General features: G+C 28.4%; 1 protein-coding gene across 2 annotated transcripts; it reads right to left on the bottom strand.

Annotated features, from left to right (window-relative positions):
• Positions 1–941: 941 nt before the first annotated feature.
• Positions 942–16,990, bottom strand: LOC147800884 (uncharacterized). 2 transcript variants are annotated; one of them, XM_087155786.1, is made up of 3 exons: positions 14,958–16,990; positions 4,641–4,763; positions 942–3,102 (listed from the first exon to the last, which is right to left on the bottom strand). In XM_087155786.1, exon 3 carries the CDS (start codon positions 2,113–2,115, stop codon positions 961–963), a length of 1,155 nt encoding a protein of 384 aa, XP_087011912.1. In that variant the 5' UTR covers positions 2,116–3,102; positions 4,641–4,763; positions 14,958–16,990; the 3' UTR covers positions 942–960. The 2 variants fall into 2 exon arrangements, with proteins under 2 accessions (XP_087011912.1, XP_087011911.1); XM_087155785.1 differs by having other exon boundaries at positions 942–3,133.
• Between the last annotated feature and the right edge of the window lie 684 nt (positions 16,991–17,674).

Raw genomic sequence — 17,674 nt, forward strand, 5'->3', positions numbered from 1 at the left:
TCATGCGAATCTTAAAAAAGTTCTTGAATCAGATTAAATAAGTCTCCTACTGGTGGCTGAGTCAGCCAATCTGGTATACTCCCAATACAAGCTATCATCGAAGGCGAAAGAAAAAGAGACCTCTTCATCGAAGCCACCCTCCCTAAAATGCTCTCTTCTTGTTTCCATAGCACCAGACTGCCGCAGACTTTGTGGCGGACAGAGTACCTATCGTAGACAAACAGTACTTAACCAATACCCTAGATGGGAAGAAAGTCGAAGGACGCAAAACGATGACTCATACAGTTAGGCCCAGATTTGCTGATCACTTCTGCCGATGACGGGTTTTTTTTCCTTCCGTTTCTCGACACTTTTTCGTTACTCATCTACTGATTTTTGTCTAGATTAAATGTTCTTAAATTGTGTAAAAATGCTTAATATATTTATTTGTTTTCAGAAATGATTAACAATAAAGCAATTCTAACAAAAATAACTGCTGTGTGAATGAAAAAAATATATTTTTAAGCATTAAATACCAGTTTTATTTTGTAAATTGGAAAACTTTATCTTGCTTTTTATTATAAAATGTACGGATTAAAAACAAAGAAATATATTTTTAAAGGGATTTTACACATTTATTATTATTATAGTTTTGATATAAAACTGAGAAAAGGGTCTAATTTTTATAATATGATACTTACATTTTTAGTAGATGATTACTTTGGATTTTAATGATTATGTTTTGCATGTTATTTTGCTAGAGTATACGAAATAAAACAGAAATTGTATCTAAATAATGACATAAAATGAGCTTAGGAAACTTTAGAAAATCAAATGCAGTCTTCAAACAAGGTTTAGATAGAAAAAAAAAACATAACATCAAAAGAATGATTATAATTTGTATTTTTTTCCTGTGGAAGTGTGATTGTTACAAGTGATAAACTAAAATAAAGTAAGCAACCTTAGATAACAAATATTTTATTAAATAGCAAATTCAAAAAATGATAAATAAAATGTAAACACAAATTTCACTGAAATATATTTAATTTTCATGGATTTCATAAGTGTTTTTAATTTTCTTTCTTTAGCTTTTGAATGGGAGGCATTACAAATGCTATCATTTTTCAATTTACAATAGTTATTTAATATGATGTTTACAATATTCTTTACAATACAATGAATGACAACATCTGAAGAATGTTCATTTTCACAATAATCAAAATTTAAGTGTTTCTCTTCGTCATTCAATACAGCTTTGATTATGTTTAAAGAGATAATTCTCTGATTATGAACTTTTAAAAAACTTTCTTCAAATTCAGTTAATAGTTTTAAAATAATTACATAAGAGTACAAACCAATAGTTATAACTTCCCTCACAGGGTATTTTAGTCCACCACGATCTTGATGGTGAATCAAAATGTTATTTTCATGATAAAGAATTTCTTCATCTCTTGTTAACAATAACTTACAAAAAGAGCAATTTTTAAGGAATTTCAATGTTGAATGAACGGCATAACTAGCAAGATAAACAATAACAAGCATAACTCTATTAGATTGTTGCAAATCCTCTTCTGTTGCTATTATTTCAAATTTATTATTGCATAGTAAATTACTGTTAAGAAATTCAGATTTGTTCTCAATATTGTTTAAATCTATTTTAACATAGCCGAAAACATTTGATTTTAAAATCAATGGCAAAGTAGATTGAAGCCTCAGCTTCATTTCTGATTCATATAATTGAGTTATTGATATATCATACTGGCGGCCAGCTAATTGTCTATATTTACCGAATCTTGCTTCTAAACTATCAGTTTGAAATTTACCTGCCAGTATAAATTTTAAACCTAACTCTTCAGTGCAATAGCGACAAATTTTTTGTATGCCTTGCGTCGTTAAAGATAGAGCTAAATAAGTTTCTGAGGTTAATCTACCAGTATCAGAAATAGCTTTGCCCCATAGTACCCATGTAGCACAATTCACAAAAACGATATCGTAAAAACTTAGCTTTGAACATTGTACAATATCGTAGCGAAATATTGTACTATATAAAAATGGACCCCTTTTATAACGTATATTCAATATTGCAAAACAATATTGTTCGATATCGTAGGAACGTTGGGTAACGTCGATCGACATCTCTCTGCATTTACAAACGTTGTACTATGTCAACCGACATCGTCAACACGATATTTAAAAAATGAATGCTGTGGAATGCAGACAATTGCCAAAATTACGTTATTTGAGAAAATAAAAATTAGTTTTTGAAAATATTCATGCCTGCTTGTAAGCTGGAAAAACCTAACAAAACCGTTCTAGCTTGTTTAAAATTAAATTATTTGTTATTCCCAAAACTTGTAGAATTTTTTAATTATAAATATTTAATAAGTTTGGGTAGGCAGGTACATTTTACTATTATTGCAGAAAATAAGCTAGAAAGTAAATAGTTTTGTTAAGATATTTCTTCGCTTTTTCAGGGTACAAGCAGCCATTTATACTGTGAAATAATTTTAATATTTTAAGTGATTTGTGCAATAATTCTTACAGCATCTATATTTTACTATGTAGATTAAAATCACAATATGTTTAATTTAAAACGATAAACTTTTTTGCTGTGACGTTCTAGTGTTATATAATCTGTATTTTATTAAAATAGTATGTATGGGAAAACAAAATTCCTTATCTTCACAGCATCAGGTTCGATTTTAAGAAAACTGATTAAAAAGAAAAAAGAGCAATATTTACACTGATAGTTATAATAAAATAACAGGAGTCACTTCCTCAGATTTCTGACTTAAAAAAGGGTAAGCATGGTACAATAAGCTGCGATCTAATTTTCTTAGAGCCTTTATCCATTAAAGTGTTGCCAAAATATCTAATAGGGCTTGAACAAATGTCAAATGTGTAAATGAAATATAATCTTTATTAAATAGTAAAGAATAATATACTAATTTCTATAATTTATTGTATTCTTTAATACAATCAATTGTTTCTAAAACAAAACTGTGTCAGTTGAGGCAAACTTAGTCTTCCTGCCTTTCCGGTCATTGGCGGTGGCAAGAACTTCACCAAATTTTTCAGCTTTTTCTAGTCAGCTAGTTTCTTTAAACAGTCTGAAGGTAGCAGCTAGTTTCTTTGAACAGTTTGAAGGTAGCAGCTGAAAAAAAAAATAAGACATGAACTGTGGTTAATTTTAATACTTTTAAATTAAAAGACAAATAGTTATATTGAAAAATTACATGAACTAAAGTAGACATGAGCACAACGCAGGTACTACTAACAGCCCTAGGTTGACAATTCTTCTGTATAGAATCAGAGCAGTTTTTATGTTTCCAGGAGCACCGTGCCTATTTTTATATGGGGGCCCTTTACGAGTAAGTTAATAACATATGGAAAATATTATGTTTTATAATATAATAGACAGAAAAAAGTTTTTCTTCAAATAATTTTTTTAAAATTATTTGGTCATCTTTCAATGAGGTGATCTGGGTTCCAATCCCAGTATCGGCTGGGATTGGAACCCGGCCAGTCAATACAAATTCCACATCTAACATGAGGTTACCACAGTGCTGATTTAGATATAGTGAAGTATTCTGTAAAGGTACTGCTAAGTGGTAATAAATTTTTAATCTTATATCAAAATAGATAAGTTAAGCTAAAAAGTTTTTTAAAAAATCTATGTACTCATTGAAATTTTTTTTCACAAAATCTCTTTATAGAAAATCTGATTATGTCAAAGATACTATAAACATATTATGAGAAAAAATTACCAGTTAATAACTCTGCTGCTTCAAATAGACTTTGAAAGGGAAGAATGACACTATATCAGGAAAAAAAACATCTGAATTCATCAGCCCCCTTTTCTTTCCTTCTATTTTTGACATATTAGGGTAATTTCTTTCTAATATAATCCATCTTTCTACTATAGCTTTAGAAATAAACATTTTCCACTAATAAAATATAATGTAGATTTTAATTCCATGCTTTTTTAATCAAAAGGTAGAACTTAATTAACATTATTTTTTTTGCATTTTTTTTGAAAAAATTCATGTTTATTAATTACTCTCTACAGCTATGCAAGTCTATATTAAGACAGCATTAAATGTGTACTTTAATTTGTACATTTAATGCCATCAATCAATCTCAAGAATCAAAAATTTTTTTAAAAATGCAATTTCAAATGTGTTGGAATTTAACATACACCAAGAAAGAAAGCAATTTCAATAACTAAAATTAATTAATGTAGCAATTTATTTAAAATAAGTTTTAAAACTAGAAAAAAAAATAATAAAAGCATCAATAATTTAAAAACACTGTTTTTTAACTTTCGATTTTCTCTTTTTTTTAAAATCATTTGATTTAAATCATGTAATAAATCAAGCTGATTTAAATCAACTAACCCTGATAACTAGAAGAAGATGCCATGGTTGAGAAAAGATGCCATGAAAAACATTACAAAACCTTAAGAGCGGCTAACTTTAGAACTTTGAAACATACAATGCTGTAAAAGTATTAGAGTTCAGAATACAAACTAAGCAAAATAAAACAGGAAGGACCAGGGTAGTTAATTTAAGGAATAACTGATTCATTTTAGTGCAAGATAATGACTCACAAAAAAGTAAAGTCTTATTACAAATTTTAAAATTCTAAGTCTATAAAATTACCTAAGATGGCGTTTGTAACAGCTGAGAGGCTTTCAAAACACTGTTTCCTCATCGCCAATTCCAAGATGGTGTTGAAGTAAAAGAACATAAATAGCCTTTACAGATGGTTTCAAAATAACATATCTGAAAGAAAAAAAAAGATATATATGTAACATAAAAAGCTTCAATTAATCTTTTTATGTTAGTTTCTTCGTTATAAAACAACTCCTGATTTATTACTACTTAATTCTTCGAATCGAAGCACTTTATGATACTTTTAAAGAAACCACATCCTGTTTCTAAATCTATTTTTAGCCAACTATACATAAATTTAAATGAAGATATTTTTCCTTTTAAGTCTTGTGAGAATCGCGTGATATATTTAATTAACCAATAGTAATTTCTGAGTTTTCCCTCTTTTCCCTAAATAAAGGCATTTTCGGATTTTTTGCAAGATTTTTCCTACCAGAAAGACTGTTTGCTGATGGAGTAAACATCACTTTTTCGCTCCCACTCAACTAAGAATGATTAAATAAAAGTTACTCTGATTTAATTAAAATCCTGTGTCTGTTTCCCTGCTCGGTCCGACTGCATCATTTTACAAGCCGAGCAGGATTTTAAGAACTGATGAAACGGGCGCAGGATAATATTAAATGCTTCTTCAAAACATAAAAAAAAAAAAAAAAAAAAATAACTAAAAGAACACACTTCTACTATGTTAGAAGATTTGAGCCTATTAACGAACGGATCGAAGACTTCACAGAGAATGCTTAGCAGTTCATTGCCAATGCTGCGAAATTAATTGGATTTGGATGAACCTTGAAAGCATAGTCTGCAAATTTATCAATTTCGGCGTTAGTCAGTGACTCATCTTAACGAAGAAGATGGTTTATTCCCCTTTTCTACTAACTCTTCTCGTGTTTACTCTTGGAATGGTGCGACTATGGAGAAAACATTAAGAAAGAAAAAAAAAAAATGTTTCGTTTACCCTTTTCGAGAATTCCATGCCTCTAAAGACCATCTGTTCCATATTTGTGAGTTCCTGCTTATTTCAAAGTGACAGCGATTCTACATTTCCAGAAGTTCATCTTAATGGCTACGATTCTGTTCGCGTGTACAGTTTAGTGATAATACAGTGATTCGCGCAGTGATTCCCAGTGTTTAGTGATAATCCTCGATGGAAAATTCTTCAATGGTATTCATATAATGAAAATTTACTTCGATCCGTGCTTTTACTTCGATCCGTGCTTATAATAATTTACAAATATTTTTTGATTATCAAAATATGTGGTGTTTGAACAGCGAACATAATAATAGATTTTGGTTATATTCGGAAATTTTTTTTTCTCATTCTTGATATTTCATTGTGATGATTATTAATTTTTATGATTATGAATTTTTCATGATTATTAATTTTTATTCATTGTTCTTATTTTGATTGTTTATTTATGCATTTTCAAAAACTTATAATTATTGAAATTTACTTATTCTTCGAGGAATATTATATTATTAAATTGATTTAATATTATTAGCATAAAAATGTTAAAGGATATTTAGTTTCGTTTTGATTATATTATGTGTTGTAATATATGATCAATTGAATATTTTTTTAAAATTTTGCTTTAGTGTTTATCGTAAGGTAACGATAAATAAGCAACTATGAGATTTAATTTACTTCTAAATGCTATATTTAATTGTTAAAATTTATTTTGGTTATTTGAATGCCCTTACGGAGTGGCAAAAATTACAAATTTAAAATGGATGAAAATGCCAAAAGCAATACAGATAATTCTGAAGAAGAATTGAGTGATAATTTACAAAAATTAAGTATGGATCAAAGTGTACAGGATAAACCAGACATACTAGTCTTTGAGCCGGACATTGGTGTTCAATTCACATCCTGGCTCAAACACTTCGAAAAACAAACTCTAGATGCTAAATGTAATGACGAATGGAAAGTTAGAAATTTTCAAAAATTCATTAAAGGTTCAGCTTTAAAATTGTATATTAATAACTGTCTTAATTGTAATTCATATCAAGAAATAGTTGAAATTTTTAGAGAGCATTATTTTTCACCTCCATTTGGCTTTAACGATTTTCAAAATTTAAAATTTTCGGGCTAAGCTAAAGACCTAAATTCGTATTTTACCGAAAAGGTAGAGTCGGGTCGAAAAATAAATTTAAGTAATGAACATATAATTGAGGGTCTATCTATTGGTTTGCCCCACCAAATCAGAACACTTTTGGTTTTAAAAGAACCTAAAACCCCAATTGAATGGCTCACTATTGTTTCGAAAATAATTCATGATGTACCTACGGTCTTACCCCAAACTGAAAAATTACCAGAGTCTAAATTTAATGGGTATAGACCACAATATCAAGGCTGGGTACCAAGGCGGCCATTCTTTAACAACTCAAGTAATCCAAATTATAATCCTCGACATTTCCCGGCCTAATCAAAGTTATAACCAACAATCCCAATTTAGACCTAGAATTCAAAATGAAAAGTTTCAAAGAAATAAACAACAAACTAGTCATTTCGCCCAGGCTTCCCAGGAGTTGCCTCCTAAGCCATGTAAATACTGTGATAAGCTTGGTATAACCAATGCTTATCATTGGGGCCAAAATTGTGTAAACAAACCTAATTCTTTTATGACTGAGAATCAAACTCAGCATAAACAAGAAAGTGACCAACCACGAAATTGACAATTAATAGTATCCGGATACATACAAAATAAAAATGAAAACTATGAAAGTGACAAATACCCGATTTTGACAAATAAAACTATCCTGTTAAATATTGATACAGGTAGTACTTTAAATATCATCCCAACTAAACTTTTTGAAAAACTTAATGTCCTAAAAGAAAGAAAGAACTTTGTTAATGTAAAACAAACAAAAGGTATTTTGCAACTTAACCACACTTGTACTTTAAATTTAAAAATTGGAAATATAGCTAGGTCAGTGGAATTTTACATTTTAAATACTGATCTACCTTATGCCATATTGGGTTTAAAGGAATGTAATGGGTTTAAATTTGTGATAGATTGTGTTGAACGAGTTGTTATGCAAAATCGGAGAAAACTGATCACTTTTTCGGATTATAAAAGCAACTTGTCTTTACACATTTCTCCTGAAATCCAGATTAATGATTGCAACAAAAATACCAACAAAGAAAATAAAGCTAAGAATAAAAATAAGGAAAGTAGAAATAAAAGAAAAAATGTTAAATCTAATAAAAATAAACAAAAGGAAGAAGTTGTTATGGAAAATAAGATTTTGGACGTGAAAATAAACAAAAATAAAAATGTAAACAAAGAGAATTCTAAGAAAAATAAAACAAAAAGTAGACTTAAAAATAAAGATTTAAATAGCAAAACTGAAAATAATCTTGAGTTTTCAAATGTTCTTGAGACTAAATGTGATAATGGTGCGCAACATTGTCAAAATCATGTTGACGGGATTATGCAAATTCAAGATGATGAAAAAAATTCCCAACTTCAGGAAATTTTGGAAGATTTTTCAGATATTTTTGCTAAAGATAAATATGATGTAGGGACAATAAGAATTGAACCTCAAAGGGTAAGATTAACATCAGACTTACCAGTATCCTTACGAGCATACAAAACTTCCCCAAAACAACAAGAGGAAATAGATAAACAAATTGAAGAATTGTTAAAGCATAATATAATTAAAGAAAGTTCTTCTCCCTATTCTGCTCCAGTAACTTTAGCTTATAAAAAAGATGAAAATAAAAAAAGTAGATTGTGTATAGACTTCAGAAAATTAAATCAAATTACTAAATCGGATGCAGAACCATTACCTCTTATAGAAACTCTTATAGATAAATTAGGGAACAGTGTTTATTTTAGTAGGCTAGATATGGTAAGTGGTTATTGGCAAATTCCAATCAACCCTGAGGACACTGAAAAACTTGCTTTTGTCACCAATAGTGGGTTATACGAATGGTTAAGATTGCCATTTGGGTGGAAGAACGCCCCTAGTATTTTTCAAAGAACAATACGTAGAATACCCACTAAACATAAAGTTTCATTTGCTGCTAATTATTTTGATGATATCATAATTTATTCTAATAATTTTGAAGAACATATAAATCATCTAAAGGAAATTTTTGAAATATGTAGATTTGAAAATTTAAAATTAAAACCTTCTAAATGTTCTTTTTTGCAAACTAAAATTCAATTTTTGGGTTATGAAATATGTCATGGTGTAGTAACTCCTGATAACAACAACATTGAAGCAATTAAAAACTTGAAACCTCCAACTAATGTTAAATCTCTTCAACGATTTTTAGGTTCAATAAATGTGTATAATAAATTTATAAATAATTATGCTAAAATTAGAGTACCTTTAAATAATCTCTTAAAGAAAAATACAACCTGGTGTTGGACTCCCAAATGTCAAGAGGCATTCGAAATTTTAAAGAATGCTTTAGTTTGTAAACCAATTTTGAAAATATTTAATCCTAAATTACCATGTCATATTTTTGTTGATGCAAGTCAAAGTGGTGTTGGAGCAATTTTGAAACAGCCAGATGTTTCAGGTGTCTTACATCCAATAGCATTCCATTCTCGTTCTCTTAGAGACTATGAGAAAAATTATGCCATCACAGAACTGGAATGTCTTGCTATTGTTGATGCATTAAACAAATTTTATCACTATTTATTTGGAAATAAATTTACCATACATACAGATCATGCGGCTTTAGTTTGGTTAAAAAATGTTAAAAATCTGAAAGGTAGATTGTTCCGCTGGTCTTTACTATTGAGTATGTATGATTATGATATAAAATACACAAAAGGCACCTTAAACTTTGAAGCTGACATGTTATCCCGAGATATTCCTGACAATATTGAACACAACAATAGTAATGTTAATTTAAATAATGTAAGCCATTTTTCACATCTTTTGCAATTAAACGAAATTCGCGAAGCCCAACAAAATGATAATTTAACTGGAAATTTTATTAAAATAGATAATGTTTTGTGTATACGTAAAAAGGGTTTTACCAAAATTGTTGTTCCATTTTCTTTAAGGCATAAATTACTTGAAATTACTCATAAAAAATTTGGCCATCCCGGAATTCAAAAAACTATTAATTTACTTACTCCTGTTTACTATTGGGAAAATATTACTTTGGACATTACAAATTTTAACAAACATTGTCATACTTGTCAAATTAATAAAAAACCTAGACAGAAAAGATTTGGGTTACTTCAGGAAATGCCCCCAGTTGACAAACCTTTTGAAATAATTGCAATCGATAGTGTAGGTGGTTTTAATTATTACAATTCTACCAAAAAATATTTAACTTTAGTAATTGATCATCACACTCGATATATGTGGTCTTTTGCATCTAAATCAATAACTACGGAAACTTATGTAAATTTTTTGCACCAAATTTTTCAAATTCAAACCCCTAACAGTATTTTGAGTGATAGAAATGCCGCGTTTACTTCTTCCCACTTTAAAAAATTTCTTAAACATAGCAAAATCAAACAATTGTTAACTACAGCCCATAGACCCGAAACTAATGGAAAAGTTGAACGTTTAGGACAAACCATTGTAACACGTTTAAAATGTAAAATTAATGATTCTTCTAAAAAAATTCCTTGGCCTAAATTATTAAAAGAAGTAACCGAAGAATACAATTTAACTCCACATTCAGTAACTAAATTCCCACCAGCTTATTTAATGTTTGGCACTCTCCCATTTAATCATCCTTTATCTGAAGAAATTTTTCCACCAATAGAAGAAGCAAGAAAAATTGCAGTTGAAAGAACTAAACAATATCATGAAAAAAATAAAATTTACTATGATGCAAGATTCACTCATATTGAATTTTCCCCAAATGATACTGTAATGTATGAAGATTTTAAATACCCCAATACTAGGAAACTTACCCCCACTTTTTCCGGTCCATATATAATTCTTGAAAAAATTTCTGATGTTAATTATAAAATAAATAAAAAGAATATTCATAATAAAGAAAATACAGAAATAGTTCATATATCAAAATTGCGAAGGTACCACCCACCTGACAAACTGAAATTATGTCACGAATAAAAAACATGTGATAGTTTATATAATAGAAATAATTATATATATTTATATTAAATTTAATGATTTTTCAATGTTAAAATAAAATTAAAAACACCGAATATGACAACATTACACATGGTTCAATGAACATGTGGTCCCCTTTTTTCTGGAAGATCCGACCTTTCAAATTTTCTTCTTCAAGTTCAATGTTTACCCAATCTAAAAGGATATGGGGCGATGGTAGTTTCTCTCTGTGGTGAAAACCAAAAAAATTTAAACTTAAGCATCTATTGAAACTAGGATCTTCCAGTACATCATTGTTGAGACTAGGGACTGTTTTCCTCCTTTTGGGGAATACAGCCCCTAATCCAGCAAAAATTTTCCCCTAACAACACTGAAATCCTAAATTTCAGATTAAAGACCATTGTGTCAAATTTTTTTATACATTTTATTTTCAAGATGTACAAATCCTGAAGAAAAATTTTTTTGGAAAAAGTGTCAATTTGTATTTGTATATCTCATATCACTTGTATTTTCATGTTTTTTAATATTTGCATTTTTAGAAAATTTTTATAAATTTTCTTATAGTGAAAAGTTTATTTTAATTGTGTTAGTATGAGTAATAACTTTATTTACAGTGATTTTCAAAAAGGACTGAAAAAACTTAAATCACAAAAAACTATTGAAAATGAAGATCTAACACTTCATTTTGATGGTAGCGCTACTTCAATTTTTTTTTTCTCGAGACTTTCATGAAATTTTTTTATATTGTGTACTTATATGTATTTTTTATAATTCATATTACTTTGAAATCTTGTTAAAAGTACAATTTGATTTTTTTTATTTTAATTGTGTCATCATAGGGAAAGTTTTGCAAAAGGATAATTTTTAAAATTTTGATAGTAGTTAAAAAATTTTCGGCGAGGGGGGATGTAACATAAAAAGCTTCAATTAATCTTTTTATGTTAGTTTCTTCGTTATAAAACAACTCCTGATTTATTACTACTTAATTCTTCGAAGCACTTTATGATACTTTTAAAGAAACCACATCCTGTTTCTAAATCTATTTTTAGCCAACTATACATAAATTTAAATGAAGATATTTTTCCTTTTAAGTCTTGTGAGAATCGCGTGATATATTTAATTAACCAATAGTAATTTCTGAGTTTTCCCTCTTTTCCCTAAATAAAGGCATTTTCGGATTTTTTGCAAGATTTTCCCTACCAGAAAGACTGTTTGCTGATGGAGTAAACATCACTTTTTCGCTCCCACTCAACTAAGAATGATTAAATAAAAGTTACTCTGATTTAATTAAAATCCTGTGTCTGTTTCCCTGCTCGGTCCGACTGCATCATTTTACATATATATATATATATATATATATATATATATATATATATATATATATATATAATGTTTTAATAACCATTACAAAATGTACCTCATATTTTATCATCAATTAAGACCACACAAGTAAAACGGGCATAGGATTGCTGAAGAAAGGAATTATCTACATTTTTTATTTTTATAATATATTATTTCTTATTTCAGTCACTTTATTCTCTAAAAGAGTTCTTGCATTAGTTCTTTACTTTGTATGAGAAGCTTCCAAAGCAATGGCCTGTGCATAAATATATTAAACATTGCAATATCAGATTGTATGTTAACGAATCCAATTATCAAGAATTCTATGTATAAATAGTGTGCGGAGAAATACCCATACCATTAAAACACTTATCATGTGATAAGTGTTTTATTGACTGTGCAGTCATATTTGACTTAAGAATCACATAAGTTAAAATATGTTGCAAAGTTGGGACATATTCAGCTATGGATTGCTTTTCATTTTGATATGTACATGGTATCTGCGACATTTCAGATTTTCAAATCCCTGACTTTCCATCAATAATTCCAAGAAGTTGTCATGATTTACCGAAGTTACTATTTTATCCGACAAAAACACTACAATAAATTCAAAAAAGCATTATAATAACATTAATTGAAATGATAGGTATAACCAAAGCTGTTATACTCTGAATCCTTGAAGCAGAATTTTTTCGAGCTATTTGCGACAAAACTCTCTAGCACTAATATCTTTCTGCAAGATACTTTTCACAAAAATAAACAGTTATGTTACTAATTCAAAATAACAAAAGCACTGTGTTTAAAACAAAAAACTATGTATAACTTTTTTTTAAAATTGAGCGTATAATTTTTATTATAACATTACATGCAACATTTTCGTATTTTGTTGGGAGGCAGGGGGATATAGAAATTATTTCCTTCACCTTTTGTCATCACAGTAAAAAAAAATTGCAAATTATTAAATCCGCAGTAGTACTCGGCGAAAAAAAAAAGATTGACAACAAATTCACACGAATTGGTCACCTCAAAAGAGTGTTTCGTTTCTTGATTAGGCTGTTGTATAAAAATATCGTATAATAAATATCAGATTTAAAAAACTATGGAGAAATCAATAGCAATAACTGATAAAATTCGACAGAATTATTGACCTAAAAAGTAAATACCCAAATACAAGATTCGAATTTTTCAGGTTGCTTATCGGGATATTTAAAATCCACTTGAAAATCAACATCAATAACTGACGAAAATACAACAGAAAAAAAACCCATCAATTTATGCTACTATTGGCGTATATTGAACACGCCAAAAAGTTATTATTCAAATGCATGATTCAAATATAACTGGTAAATTTCTGTCAAAAAATAAAGGTAATTTTTTTTTTTTTTTTCAAAAGAAAAATCTTTCTGCAAGAACTTTGTAATGTTCAGCGAAAATGTTGCTGTGTCTCTGCAAATTTGCCACGGGGCTCTAAATCTTCTCATTTATTGATATTAAACTTAAAAATTGAGTAAAGAAAGAGTTGAAGCATTTAAATAGCTGAATAAAAATACAAAAGTAAATAACTTTTATATAGCTTTTTAAGGCTGCTTTTTTTCTTCTTAAAAGTAAGTGTAACATAAAAAGCCTAAACAAGAATTTTAAATTGATTAAAATAAAAAAAAAATTAAACAAATAAAATAATTAATGAGATTCTGAAATCACTGAAGTTTAAAAGATTATTCGCTCTAGAAAGGATGTTCTTTCCTTAATAATTTTAAAGAACACAATTGAAACATTTTATATTTTAATAAAATATGATTAAGATTGGATATTTTGTTACAAATTCAGATATTCAGAACGCTATGAAATTAGGTGGATTCCATTTTTAAAGTTAAGATTTTTCAGTAACCTAAATCCGCAATTTTAAAAAAAATAATAGTAAAGATCATGACAAATTTTGTTCAATATAGAAATCCATGACTTTCTAGGTGTGCTGATACCCTATATGTACCCTAATAAATACATATATGTACCCAAAGAATAGTATCAGGAGAGATATCCTATTCTTTGGCACGAGCATATGGGAGGAACGTTGAACAAGTTCGTCATCTTTCAGACATTTTTTTAGTCCGAGAAAAGCAGACAAATTGTTATAGTGCACAGAACTAATAAAAGTAAACATGATCTTTGGGAATATCAGAATTGAATAATGTGATATAATTTAATAGTCAACAAACTTCAGTTTATGTAAGTTAAAACCCCTTCTGAAATTATGAATTACTTGATTAATGAGCTACTCGGTTCGGCAAGTAAGATGTAGACACATAAAATTTTCATGATTCAATTCTTTTTTTTTTGTAATTTAAACATTAGATATTAATTAGATACAGTAAGCATAATATTAAATAATAATTAAACACATAAACACACACACATATATATCTATAAATATATATATATACTGCAAACTTGTACGGTTAAGAAAAAAACTTCTTACTAGCAGCAACATTAGATATCTTATTAAATCTTCAGTATACATATTAAATCAATCTAGTAGACATACTAAATCTTCAATTTTAAATTTCGAAAAAAAAACATTTCAATCTACCATGACAAATTAATAATTAAAAAATATGCAAATATGATCCATTTGTTAGCTCACTTAGCTCTTAAATTTTTAATTAGTTCAAGTATTAAAAAATATTTTTCATCAAACGTACAATTTGGCAGGTGTGAAAAATATAAACATAAGCATGTCAGAAGGCTTAACATCTCCAAACATACTATAAAATTACGCCACTGTTTGTGAATATGAGAATTGAATAACGTGATATAATTAAATAGTTAAGCAGCCTGGACAAGAAAAAGGTGGAAATCAATGTAATTCTTGCAATATATAATTTAATTATATATATTAAAAACAGCACATACCTGCCAAGATCAGAGAATTCGTTCAGTTCAACAAGGTGCATTAATTCCCCTTCATCTTCAGCTGGTTTGAGTTTTCGGGCTCGCTAAATCTAAATAATTTTCATTCCATTTACATTATGAGCGAAGGTATAAATCTTATGAGACGAAATTAGATTTAAATATAAGTAGACAAAAGATAAATAGATCGCAGGTGTAGCGGTAAATGATAAACAGCATTTTAACGGGTTATGGTTACGGTTCCGAGTGGTATAGATCGTAGATCTCAGTATTTAGAGAAAAAATCAATGTCGTGACAAAAACACGATTGCAATATTGATATCAAATATTGTCCGGGGTTGTTCGGATGTCTCTAAATTTATATTTTAAACTTATTTTTTGGAATTATAACAATTTGACGTCATTTTTTGTCTTTTAAATGATTAATTTTGATTTAAGGACACAATAAAGTTTTAAATGATAAGTTTTACAAACATATTTTTAATGTGAAATTGACGGGAATCGTACAATATCGTACACACAATTTCGATTTTCGCCAATATTGACAATGTCGGTCGATGTAAACTAAAGCTGTTACAATATCCCTGTGCTACTTGGGTATTAACCATTCAAGAAATGCGCTTAAATATCTAAAAGAAAAATCTTTAATCTCAAGGGCTTTTGATATTCATTCCTTTTATGAAATCCTTTAGTTACTGTTCTAACATTCATAATATTCCACCAATTTACAAAAATTTCTATACATTCAGCTGTTCATTTTAGATCTAAAATATTAAATTTTTCCTTAAGTGAATTTATAGCTCTAATTAACTGTCTATTGAATATTTTTAAAGCAAGTTTTACGTTTTGTCTTTCAATGTTAGAAGGATAAAGAGATTTTGTACTCAATGTGGGTGCATATTTAACCAAATTAGACCTTTCAAATTCGTGTAACTTACGTAAAGCTTGAAATGAAGCAGTTTTTAATGGTACATTTTTTACATTATCATCAATATCATTATCATTAGTAACATCTACCTGAAATTCTGGAAAAAACATACAAGAATTATAATTTTTTTGATTTAGCCAATTATTCCTAACACACTTAATTATATGAACACTATCAATAATAAAAAATAATTTTCTACTGCTATCAAATGGGTGTGGATATTCAACCTGAACTTCAGGAGGTGTTGAAAATTTGGACATTGCCTTGCGGTTTATAGAATTATTGTCACTTATGACACAAAATGTATGAAAACCTATAGTTTCAAGCCCAATTAATATCTCATAGAGCACTTCAGCATTCACGGTTTTTACTGGCATTATTGCTACAACATCTTTGAAACCTGATTCCACACTCTGCACCATATAAACATAGGCAGAGTTAGCAGCCTCAATAGAATTATATGACGCTCCTAATATATTGCCACCCTTAAAGTAAAAAAAAGGTTTTAAATGGACTTCATCTATCATAACAGTAACCGTTTTATCTGCATCAGTTAAAAAATCAAATTTCTGTTTAATGTAAGATAAGTAGTTTTCCGCAGTGGATTCATTTTTAGGACTAATATCATATGACATAATAATTTTTTTTTAGTTGAATGATGCGGTAGAATAACATAACCACTGCTTCTCAAAAAATTATATGCATGAGGAGATATAGATAAAAGCAATGAAGAAAAAATGAGAAAGTCTGTAGAGTATCGGTTTTGATTTTTTTGAGTAAAAAGTAAAGATAGCTACTCTTTTAGAAAGTTAATACCTAATTTTTGATTATCTGTGCTTAAGTTTTCTAATTCTGTAAGTTGGACAGTTATAGAGTTAATAAGATTTGGAATATTATCAAACTTGAGATCATTAGACTTATTTAAATAACATAAAACATTTGAAATTTGCTGAACATTACTGATGATTAGAGGAAATGTTAAATTAAGTTTTTTAATCTTTACATTATCAATAAAAACACTTAAAAGATAAATTTTGATCAACTATTACAGTAATATATGTGGGAACCTGATCAACAAATTTGATTTTCACAAAAGAAAAACTATTTTCAATACTTACAGGATTCATTTAAATCCACTAAACTAGATTTTTCTATCAGTTCAGTTAGAGTATCTACTTTAAATTTTATATTATGCTGTTCATAAAGTTCTAAACTTACAGCAAGGGTGCTTCCCAACGGGCACATTTCAATTCTTTTTCTCTTTGCCTCTGGCTCTTCTCGAACTGACTCATTTTTGGTCATATATTCTGGACATCCAGGAAATATAGATAGAATAGCCTCTTTTGTTAACATTGGTTGTTCAAAGGGCACAACTGCCTTTTTTCCAGTTTTTTCACAAACAAATTCCACAGCTTTTATTAATGTCATTTTCCTTGAAATGCTTCTCACATACCTATAACAAAATGAATACATTATTTTTATGTGCATTTAAAATAAATATTATATACTATATTCATGTATGAAAAATTAATAGATTTAAATTTCATAATCAAATAAAAAAAAACTTGCTTTAAGCAGTTACAATATATTACGGTCAAACAAAAATGTTTAAAGTTTGAGTAAACATTTTATAAAATACTAAAATTATTAATATTTTTTATAAAATAAAACTCTATAAAAATAACTATATATATAAAATGAGCTATATAGTTATTGTGTCATTATACACAAAATTTATTACAATAGTTTGCGATACGATTGATAAGAACAACTTAATTATTGTAATTAATTT

The sequence above is a fragment of the Parasteatoda tepidariorum genome, chromosome 12 (assembly GCF_982258835.1).
Source record: "Parasteatoda tepidariorum strain Cologne lab strain chromosome 12, Ptep-v5.0, whole genome shotgun sequence".
Classification (NCBI taxonomy): domain Eukaryota; kingdom Metazoa; phylum Arthropoda; class Arachnida; order Araneae; family Theridiidae; genus Parasteatoda; species Parasteatoda tepidariorum.

Coding starts and splice junctions, on each gene's coding strand:
- LOC147800884 (XM_087155786.1), bottom strand. CDS start 2,115: ATGTCGATCGACGTTACCCAACGTTCCTACGATATCGAACAATATTGT.